Source organism: Rhagoletis zephyria, unplaced genomic scaffold, assembly GCF_001687245.7.
Source record: "Rhagoletis zephyria isolate East Lansing unplaced genomic scaffold, Rhagoletis_zephyria_1.1 Rzeph_scaffold_00875, whole genome shotgun sequence".
NCBI classification, from domain to species: Eukaryota; Metazoa; Arthropoda; class Insecta; order Diptera; family Tephritidae; genus Rhagoletis; species Rhagoletis zephyria.
In genome coordinates, this window is record NW_016157959.1 from 80,381 (window position 1) to 92,122 (window position 11,742).

General features: G+C 35.5%; 1 protein-coding gene across 1 annotated transcript; it reads right to left on the minus strand.

Annotated features, from left to right (window-relative positions):
• Positions 1–5,747: 5,747 nt before the first annotated feature.
• LOC108361891 (major facilitator superfamily domain-containing protein 1-like) lies at positions 5,748–10,304 on the minus strand. The gene is made up of 7 exons (XM_017614666.1): positions 10,268–10,304; positions 8,206–8,733; positions 7,957–8,122; positions 7,569–7,880; positions 7,158–7,276; positions 6,951–7,050; positions 5,748–6,837 (listed from the first exon to the last, which is right to left on the minus strand). The coding sequence occupies exons 1-7, from the start codon at positions 10,302–10,304 to the stop codon at positions 6,774–6,776; spliced, it is 1,326 nt and encodes a 441-aa protein (XP_017470155.1). The 3' UTR covers positions 5,748–6,773.
• Positions 10,305–11,742: the final 1,438 nt, after the last annotated feature.

Genomic DNA, 11,742 nt, shown 5'->3' on the forward strand with positions numbered 1-11,742 from the left:
CAAGAGTGCCTCCTAAAAGAGGATACAGCACGCCGGCCAGACAGTTAATGTTACTTTGCATAATTTAGCTGCATATTTTGAGTTGCAATCATCATTTTGGAACGATGCCAATGCCAACGGAAATAGGCCTGAATAAGTAATAATTAATTGTTTGCTTTGTTGTTATAAATCGTTTTTTTTTTTTTTTTTTTGTTTAATACCAAGCAAAACATAAATGTTATAAAAAAAAATATGTTATTTCACTTATTAGTTATATTTAATTAGTCTTTAAACCAGTTTTTATTTAAATGTACCTTACGGAAAGCTCTTTTCAGGTCAAATAGCATAAAAACTTAGATTTGTTTGCGTTAATTTGTTTGTTTGTTTGTCCACAATTTGAAACAAGTTTCAGTTTAGTTTTAGTGGCAAAATTTAATTTAAATAATTAAAACTAAAGATAACAATAATAATAAAATAATTAATGATAATAAATTACATTATTTGTTCAACTCTTGCAAACGTGCAAATGAATGAATGTGGCAAATGCACGTTTTCAGTGGTTATTTGGTTACACCTTGCACACGCACACACACACACACACACACAGTTACGCGCATTTGTTATAGCATATATATATGTATTAGTTTTAATAAAAATTAAAGGCAGCAGCTATGCTGTTGAATAATTACAATATAGCGCACTAATTTGTATTGTTTTATTACTTCTAATATTTTCTTAAATAATCTACACTTAATATCGTTATTGTTAAGTTTTCTAGCGTACTAAGTTGTGTTATGCTTTTCGCAGTAAAAAAAAATTAAAAATTTATAATTATTTAAAACAACTTATTGATTCTCTCACACATTCAAATAATTAAGATAATTGCATAAGCGAATTGGTTTAACTGGGTGCAAATGTGTAAGCAGCTTTGTTGAAGAAGAAAAAAACAAAAGAATTTGACAAAAGATAATTGGCTGTTAATTGAAAGTCAAATAAAGTGAAGAGCATCATTAGTACTCAGCGTACTAACTATTTTGCGTACATTTGTTCTTCACCCATGCATGCATATACATAAATATGTATGTAGTTATAATAAAACTGTGATTTTAAAAATTTGAATTCAAAATTGTTAATTGCAAATATTGAAAATTTAAATTAAAACTAATTTAATTGCACGTTGAGGGGGGAAGGCGCCTAATAAAAATTTGCGTGACGCAAAATAAGCGCAACAAAAAAATTATGTATAAATTGTAAAAATTCTAAAAATTACTAAATCCACAACACGGCATATTTATAAATTTTAAAATTTATTGCCAACGCGCAAATCTTATTAAATTGCTGAACATTTATTTTCTCTTATTATTATATATATATATATATGTATGTAGTATAAAATGAAATATTACCTTATATATAAGTTAGTGTGTAAAATTCTAATTAAGCAACAAGCAACTAAATTTCAAATTTTTTCTCTTGAATCTTATTTGGCACTATAGCCGTTCTGTCGGTTTTGGGCCGCAATCAATGCTTCACTTATAGTTACATAATTATGTATTTATAATTGTATGTATGTACAGTGCATTTGCTTGTTAGCGAATGTGTTTTGCAAAGAAAAATGAGTAGTTATATAGTCATTTATTTGTAAATTCAAAAAAAAGAAAAATCAAAATCGTTTTCACAGGCAGTTAACGGTAAGCTGACCGAACGAAACGTAGGTTATAAGAATTAGTTTCGCTAGAAAAAAAAGTAAATTAAAAGCACGCTGCACAAAATTTTACGAAAATAAGTGGATGGGAATGAAAAACATAGTCCAACGTGTGGGGGTGTGCAGTTTGCGAAATAAGTTTCGAGTAGCAGCAACTGCAAGTAGTCATAATTAGAGTGATGACTGTATGTAGGAAAAAAATGTATGCCTATAAAAATTGTGCAGTTAAAAAGTGGTATGTATGTACGAGCATGCGCAAATATGTATTGATATAGTGAACTGCTAGAAACGGTTTTTGAGACAACTTAAAAATATATATATTTTTACAGCACAAATCGCACTTTAATGTCAAAATGTAAAAGATTGAATTGATTCAAAAAAAAATTACTAAATTTGAATTTGAGCCTAGTATTAGCTGTGCTGAAATGGTCTTTTTTATTGTAAAGTAGTATTTTTCGTATTTTTAATTTGCCTAAAAAAAACCAGATAGGGGTATTCACTTACAATGCAAAAAGATTCGAAACTTCCATTGAACTCTCTAAACATGTGTTGAATATTGGGCTGGGAATAAGGCGACGAAGACGAATACCACGACGACGAATATAAATACCAAACCCAAGGGAGAATACGAGTACGAAGGCGAATAAGACGACGCGGACGAATACGATATGAATTAGGAAGACGAAAGAAAAGACAAAGACGGATACGAAACGAAGACAAATATGAAGACGTACATATGCGAAGGCGAAACAAAGACAAATACGACGACGAATACGATAACGATCACGGCAACCAAAACCAATAGAAATACGAAGGCGAATAAGACGACGACGACGAATACCACGACGGAAACGCATGCGAAGAGGACGAAGACGAAAATTAAGACTAAGGCAAATTTCGTTCTCTGTACGAAACGAACTAAAAATTAATCAAAAGAAGTGTGACATCCATAGAGTGGTCCAGGCGCACTGCTGTATATATCTCCCCCGTTAACTTAAGCTTAATCGCATCTGACTAATTCCGTTTGACTAAATAAAAAATTAGAAAACTCACAACTAGAAAGTTTTTCGAGAAGTTATGACAGTTCAGTCAAAAATTGCGAGATTTTTTGAAGATTTTTCGTCATTGCGAGAACACCCCTATTCGGTTTTATTTACGTCACATCAAAATTTCTTAAGTAAAGTTGTAAAATATTCCAAGCATTGTTAGCTGTTCTACAATTTTTTTTTTTTCGTAGTTCTATAGTAAAACGCTACGTTCTTTTCACCACACTTTTAAAATTATTCAGCACATCTAATGCTGAAGCTTACGGCGCATTCAAATGATTAATAAAAAGGTTTTTATCAAATCAAAAATGGAAAAATTACGTTACTTTCGGCCCAGCAAAAAACTTCCCAGCAAAAAAAAATTGTTTACAAAATAAATTTGTTCTTAAACAACTTCAGTTCGCACAAAAAACAAAATCGCCAAAACATCAAAAGTTAACTAAGAAAACATCAAATCTTTTACAACATAATTTAAAGTAATGAAAATAACAAAAACAATTGTGGAATAGCGGGGCCATATAATTAGTTTAGATGGATCTATATACATATGTACGTACATAGATTTAAAAACATATGTATGTATGAATAAATATTGTATGTATCTATATTGTACATACCCTTACGTATTAATTAAAATAAATGAATAAAAACATTCATACTTATATTGCGCCAAAATAAAATCTAGAACACTTAAATATTGTTAAATAAAAAAAAACCTTGAACAGAGAAAGCATATACCAAGAATGTGTATTATCGTATGTACTATATAATAATAAATATATACTTCTATACAAACATATATGCATGTATTTATGTACATGAAAAAATATAAATATACAAAATCGAAGTAAAAAATTGAATAAGTACGCATATTTGTAATTAATAGAGAAGACAAACTTTATCTTAAAAATAAAATCGATAAGAAATAGTATATCTATAAAAAAAAATAATGAAAAATGTACAAAATCTTCATATGCAAAATTAAGAGAATCTTCAATAAAAAGCAATTTACACAAAAAACATGTTCGCTGCAATTTGTTTAAAGTATGTAAGAAAGTAAAATTGAGCCTCATTGCGTTACGTCGTAAATTGGGCTAACTTGTACGCCTCGACAACATTGGCATTCTACTGTGGTGCTGAAGTAAGTATCAACAACGAAAATCGTCGAAAGCTATGCAGTGCTGCCAAGTTTTTCGGTTTTAATTCACTACTCGAGTCGAAATTTTAGGCAATGTCGTGAATTTTTCGATACGTTTCGACTCTCACTAAAAACGATTTGCAGTCGACACGACTGTCGCATTGAGGCTGATTATCTTGGCTGCACTCATCCAGCACAGGAAAAGAATAAAGGGCGGTCTACTCTTTATTCCGCTTCAAACCTCAATGCGATTCGAAAGGCACGGACTAATACAAATTCCTAGTGTCAAGTATTTGAATCCGAATGATTAGCTTATTGAATCGCACATCAGAAGGACATTGAGACCATCTACACTGCTGGGTCCAAGTTAGGTCTGAGGGTATTAAGTGGAACAAGGCGTATTTAACAAGGAGATTTTAGCCGTATATAAGTAAAAAATTACACTAACAAATTATACGCAGATATCCATACTGTCATTGGTATGAATTACAACAAACACATAATTTTGACATAATACTTTTCACGGCGAAAAACTTAGCTGTCGTCCCAACACCACCTTTTTAAAAACGCCTGGAAGTGGAGTATACACTAGTCGAGTCGAAATTTTAGGCAATGACATCAAATTTTCGATACGATTCCACTCTCGAAAAACGACTTGCATTCGATCCGACTCTCGCAATGAGGCTGATTGTCAAAGTTAGCGCTTTTTCAATACCATCCGTTCCTTCAGATATCTCAATTTCTACTGGAGTTATTTATTGTGTGCACAGTTGAACGGACGGACATACAGACATGACTTAATTGATTTCTCTTTATTCTGAACATTTTGGCGGCCGCTGTGGTATAGTAGTTAGAAGTGTGCACTACCATTCCGCAGGGCCTGGTATCGAGCCCGATTTCTAACCAACTCCAAAAATAAAGAACAAACAATTTTTTTCTAATAGCGGTCGCCCCTCGGAAGGCAATGGCAAACCTCAGTGTATTCAGCTATGAATAGCCACAGCTTCTCATAAAAGTCCCGTTGATTTTTTGAGAAAATCCTTACATAGTTTAAAACTTCAATGAAAATTTTTTGAATCTTTCAGAATTTCGTACAAAATTTTCAAATTTGTTATAAAATGAGTTAATTTTTTATGAAAATCCACAAAAATTTTACTTGAAAAACAAATGTTAAAAAACATTCGTCTTGTGAACAGTTGTTCCAGTCACTGTTTAATGAAAAGATGAATTTTTATCAAAACAAGCAATACAGGTACTTTAAGGTTGCCTAGTGTGGCATCACTCCCTTCATATTCCACTTCCAAATTTTCTGCTGCTTTAACATAGCCCTCATCTTGTGCTTAAAAAAGCAGTAACCAACAAAATAAATCAACGGATTTCCCATCATCAGGCAGTAATTAACAATTAAGTTTATAACAAATCGCAAAAATCGTTCGCCTGGAAGCGCGTAGGAGGAGCAGGGAACTAACTCACTAAGCAGCTCTAACTCACTAAAGAAAATATACAGGATTTGGCCCAAACAAAAGAAACAAACTTGTTTTTGTTTAGCTTTCTTTTTTTCGTGTTTTTTTTTTTATTTTTCATACTTGTACATCGTTATATTTAATTTTATACATCATAATATTTATTTCTTTATCTTTAGTAAAATTTTTATGTATACTTGTATATTATTCTTTCTTTTTTCTTTTACTAAATCACATAATAATACCGTACTCACGGGCTGACACGCCGTCTTCACTGCACTTGACCGAGTTCAAATTTCGATTATAACATTTAAATATAAATATTTCTGTGCTATAATATATAGAAATTTGATAGGTTACATACATATATTTTTTCAACATTCGATTCTGATTGATTTAATTGTGTCTCATATAAGTGATTTTTTTTTATTCCTTTACGTTAGCTGGTAAATAAGTATCATCTAGCGTTGTTTTTTTTTCTATGCACATACATATACATTTAAATATCAACAATAAACACACATTTTAAAGCGTTTCAATTGTTAATAGACAAATATACAGTAATTAACATTACAATAGATTTGTGATTTTATTTAAATTTTTGTTATATCCTATTAATTTTAAAACATTTATGTATGACTAACAATTAGCATTACGAATTTGTCGCTATTTTTTTTTGTGTTTTTGTCCAAATTTTAATATATTTTGTTTACAAGTTGTTACATAATTTCGCTGCCTAAAAAATATTTGCTACAAAAATGACAAAAATAGTTAAAAAAAATAACTTAAAAATATTTGGAAAATTGCAACAGCGTTTACCTATAACTAAGCGTTTTCTATTTAAATACAACTACAAGATTTTAACCATTTAGTTTTCCACACAATAATGTCTATACATGTATGTTTGTATAAAATTTAACTGCTTGTTTTTTTTTCTGCTTACAAAATAAATGTGTTATATGGTAAAATGTTTAATAATAGTATTATAGCAAAAGTAAGTTTGTGTAAAAATAGATATTCTTGCAAATTTAAAAACAGTTTAAAAATAAAATAAGAAATCACCAAAAGCGCTACGCACGTATGCATTTGCCAAGTGCCACGCAACGTAAATATTTCTTAGCGAAAGCGTGCAAATGTTGGTTATGTATGTATGCTATAGTGAATCGGTTAATTATGTATGATATGCGCCAGTTGTTGTGGTTGTTTTTGTTAGTTGGTGGGGTACCATTGATCGAAATCGAAATTCGCCAAATTTCCATGCAATATCTTAGAAATATTTTCTGCTAACTACAGTTATGATTAGTGTTTTTTTTGTTTGGCCTATTGCAAATTACAGCATCCACCTTTCACGTTTGACCTGTACTCCGTGCCTCTTTCCCGCCACTCGCTCTATACTAACGGCGCTACTACTCGCTGCGCTACTGCTGCTGATAGCGCGCTTTCTATTCATCCAGTAGTGGCTCCTGATCGCTCGAGTAAACGCCGTTATCCGGATTCGCTGCACGTCTGTAAATATGCGCATACATTAATGCCGGTATTCATTGAATTTGATTAACAAAAATTCTATTTATATGTACTTGTTTGCGTTTGCATTTTCATTTCATTAGAATTTCACATACATTGCGCTAGCATATTGGACACGTTGTGCTGGCGTCATATTCAGGTTACCTTTCACCTTCTTGTCGTAGCCCCAAATTACACAGGTTGAAATTAAAGCAACTAAAGGAGAGAAAAAATATTCAAAAGACATTAGTAAAATAGGGCCCTCAATTCATATTTTATAAAAGTTTAAAAATGTATGCATGTAAAGTATGCGCGAAACTTACTAGTAAGCCAGCCCATAAAGAATAGCTCAACCCATATGTAGTTGCCATCGCTGCGATCGACAATCATGCCAGCTACAATGGTGATTACAGCCAATCCAAGATTTTGCACAGATTGGCAGCTGAAAAAGTGAGTAGACAAAAATAGTAAATAGAAGTAATTTTTTAAAATAATGGCCCGATTACGGATGACAACCGAACTTCAGTTGCGTGACAGAAGCTGAAATCGTATTACATACGCCAATGGCAACTGGTATGTCAATATTCTATAATACTGAACTTTATAGCACTTAACTATAGTTGCTATTCATAATACATATATATTTTCATTTCAGTAGCGTTGCCCCCAACTCAGATTGCGTTGCTTTCCATAATCGAACCATAAAACACATTAATGTTTTTCACTTCACTCACAAGCCATAGGCAGTGCCCAGTTGGTACTCAGGAATGATCAAAGCAACTAAAGGCCATAAGCTAGCGGCCAACATGGAATATGACAAGCCCATAACTACCATACCAATGTATGGGTTTAGCAGAGTAAATGCGAGTAGTGCATGTGCGCAAATTGTGGAGAATGTAGCGCAAAATACCCAGCTAACATTGCGTCCAGTCTTGTCTATAATAAAGCCGAAAAGTGGCGAAGCAATAGCCGAAATTAAATACACAATGGAATTGACATTGTTGGCTTGATCCGGTTGAAAGTTGAACCGATGCATGAAGAAAGTTCTAAAATTAAAAAGATGCAATGCAATTTACAAATGAAAAGAAAGACTCGAAACTATTTTAAAGAGTATCTACTCACTTTCCCAAAGCAATAAATGGAAATATGGCCACATAATAAGCCACACAAATAATGGAAACCATCCAAAAGCTGACCTTAAAAGTTGTGACATCGCTCAGTTTGGCAATCTCACCAGAAGGATTAGTGTTGCGCTGTAAAATGCGTTCCGCACGTTTATCCATCCAGCCTATAGAAAGCGTGTAAAACACCAAAATATAGATTAGAGATATAGATATCTTACTTTAACACATAAATCACTCAATCACTTACCCAAAATCAAAGCGCACAATAGCGACAACACACATGTGCCCGCTGCTAGCAGCAACACCACACCGATTGCTCTGTGGCCCTCATAAAATTTCGTAACATAATCATATATCGGCTGCATTACCCAAAAGTTGACAGTGCTGCCAAAACGTGCCACCGACAATTGCAAACCAAACACCATATTCAATTCCTTGCCCTTGAACCAGAGTACAGCGTAATTATTTTGCGCCACCGCCAATGACTCAGCGCCGATGCCGAATATGAAACGACCCAAAATCATAACCCAGAATGCACCCAAAAGTCCACCAGAAGCGAATATCAACTGACCAATTAGTAAAATGAAGAGGTAAATGATTGTGCCCAAACGTATGCCGAAAACGCGATCGATTAAGAAACCGCCAATGAAGCAGAGCACAACATTTGGCCATGAATAAATGGAATAGATGAGTGTGAACTCCGTGGTGGTAAGATCTAGTTCCTTCTTGAAGACCTCTTGCAGAGCGCCGGGATTGTCGTAGCAAAAATAGGAACCTGAAAGAGAGAAGCATAATGATTAGCAAATTGGTTCAACTATTAAATACGAGCCTAACAATATGAAAGGCTTAACACTTTAAGAGCCTTTTTCCCTAGCAGCTTTTAAAATCTATCCGGCCTTTATACACAAATTTTGTTCTCAAAAAACGTGTTTATAGGGCAGATAAATTTTAAAAGTTACTCGACAAAGCTGCCCTAAGTATGAAAATTAAGGTCGATCTTCTTTGATTTTATTTTTTTGTGCCACCACTGCTATTGTCGTAGTGAAACTACTAAGTGCTCGCTAAATCGCTAAGTCGGCAAGTACATAAATCGTTGTCATCAAGCTCATCTACCGGTAAGCTCGACCCAAATGGAGAGAGGGATGTATTTTTGGGGGAGGTAGTTGAGAAAGTGGTTAGTGTTGTGAAGGGAACCTATATTTTTGGTATGTCAGCGTCGAGTTTGCATAAGTATGAGTACAGCCATAGTATCCAGACCTTAATCATTTCAGAGTTACGTGGGTTTTTCGCGGCCGCCAAAGCTCTTCGTCTGCGATGTGTGGTAGTTGAAGTCAAAATACGACATGCACAGTGTGAAGAGTCTGTGAAGGGAGGTAATAGACTTCCAGTGTATGGCGTTAGTGGCTTGTAGATACTTTGTTGAGCCTAGTGGTTGAGCTATGTATGTCTGGATCTTATACGAGAGTTCATAGATCTGTCTTTAGACGTACCTGGGAGGAAGCTCTGCCTCCAGCAAGAGTTTCTTGCGATATGCAAAGTTCTGACAAGTCTATAGCTTCTCGAGCTACTTTCTTACTAGTCTTCGGCGAGCAAAAAGGCGCAGCATAATCTGGGATCCAATTGCCTTATACTATGTTGCTAACAACGTCCTTTTCTCTTGGCCTCAAGAGCTGTCGGCTTGCAATTTGAGAGCAGGCTATACGAATTTTAGTTGTAGCTGAACCCCCTTCATCAAGGTGGAAAAAATACAGAAATATCGGTGAAATAGCCGTTTACAATCAAACGCTGGCCATCAATGCCATTGCCGGACGTTAATATCAGAGAATCGCCAGCGTAGCAGATCAGGGAACTCCCTACGGTGGCTGAGAAAGCTTCGAGATGCATAAGTTAAACAATGCCACGGATAGGAAACTACCTAACGACTGTAGACCACAGCGACTGTAGAACAGCAGCGTGGATGCCTTCTGATATCGCCAGAATACCACCTACATGACGAGGCTCTGGCTATTCATACCTGAGCAGACTAAACGCGGATGTGCCGAATGAGTGAGCACTTCGTGGAACTGATGCTCGCCAGCTAGCACGCGCGGTGGAGGCTTTGTCGTTCATGATGCGGATTGTTGAGTGGTCGCTGGCAATAGAATTCGACAACGATCGTTTGACAGTCTTGAAGCCAAAGATCGGTCGACATCTGCTTCAAAAAGACGATTGGCATAGTGTGATGTCAAATGAACGGTAGCTCTTACTCTGCCGTTGCCTCGCTCGTGACCCTTACGGAGCACATTGCAGGCGGCGCAAGGTTTACTTACTGTGCGACTTTGTTTCTTGGATTGCAGCTATCAACATACCATGCCGATCTATTAAAATGGTTGATCCTCGATCTTGCTTTAGAGTTCAGTTGTAGCAAATGCGTTTGCCTTAGGAAGCTGAGTAGGGGCTGCTATTAAACTTGTTGCCTAGCTGTGGCAGTTTGAGGCGTCACGGCTGGCGGCCACCGGGAACGTAGTACTCACTCGTCCATTCATGGGTGGTGCGCAATCCACAAAATACTTTAAAGTGACACCAGCCAAGACAGGGGGTCATGTTATGATTTATTCTGGACTGACAGAGCTGCCGGTTAGTCCACACATGGTAGTTGGAACGATATCAAGGTTGGGGACCTGCTCAGGTTAGCTCCGTGGAACCGTGGAGGCTGATTGGGTTTTTGGAGTCACCGGCGCATTGCGCAGAATGCGGATCACCGTGGAGAATATAGTTGCCGTTTGGATTGAGCAAAATAGGGCCATAAACCGGGTGGTCCACTCCTTGTGTGAGTTAAGGCCTGAACAGGTATTTAGGTGCAAATATTGCACCTAACCGAAGTGAAGTTCGGGGGGAGTTTTCTCGGGCATATACCGCAGTAAAAGGTTTCTGGTACGGGGTTTGATTCGAAGTCAGCCCTTGGACGGGAAAAATTCGAGTCGTTCCGGCGTGATTAATTGCTCGTGATTTTCGCTGTTTTTCGATGTCTGCACAGACGTGTGGGGTGCCCATACCAAAATATGTTATCTTATAAAATTTTTGCCGACGATAGGTACATACATACACTGCCGGAAAAAAAGTATTGGCACATAGAATTAAAAAAAAAAAATCAATGTTCTTTTTAATTTATTCCCCAAATTTTTAATAAAATATTGCTTATACTAGTTATCTACGAAAAAACATTAAAATAAAATTTCTAAACTTTTTGGAAAAAATATGGTGTTGTCGCATCTACCACAAAATGTCGCCTTTTGATTGCCCCTTTCGCTTTTCGTGTTCATAAAATGCCACACTCTTGTAAAGCAAAATATACAGATGCTCAGCCTTTTGAAGCTTTGTCAGAGGAGACCGTTGCCCTGAAAATCAGGTAGTGCTTAAAACGACAATAATATGAAATGTGTGAGCTGGATAAGTATAAGAAGGCCAACACATGCCCTTCTAGAGGGGTGAGTGTAACATCAAACAAATTTTGCACTGGGGAAGGGCGACATTTTTTTGGAAGAAACGAAATCACCATTAGGACAATTCAATAGATGGGCATGCAAGTTTCCACTTTTCTAATACGTTTTTTTAGAAAAATTTTGAAAACGCGGTTCAAACTTCACTTCATTATACTACAAAACAAAAAAGTTCGAGATGTACCCCTGAGTCTAAAGAATTTTTGCAAGGCAATTTCGATTTTTTTTGCCGAACATAGTCTGCCTTTTTACATTTTTCGATGACAATTTCATTCGGCAATACAATTTTTTTTTTTTAATTACTA

Excerpts from the sequence above, each read along its gene's own strand:
- LOC108361891 (XM_017614666.1), bottom strand. The coding sequence starts at position 10,304 with ATGTTGATAGCTGCAATCCAAGAAACAAAGTCGCACA. Across the intron at positions 8,734-10,267 it reads CCAAGAAACAAAGTCGCACA|GTTCCTATTTTTGCTACGAC; the intron begins GTAAGTAAACCT and ends TCTCTCTTTCAG. Across the intron at positions 8,123-8,205 it reads ATTGTGCGCTTTGATTTTGG|GCTGGATGGATAAACGTGCG; the intron begins GTAAGTGATTGA and ends CGCTTTCTATAG.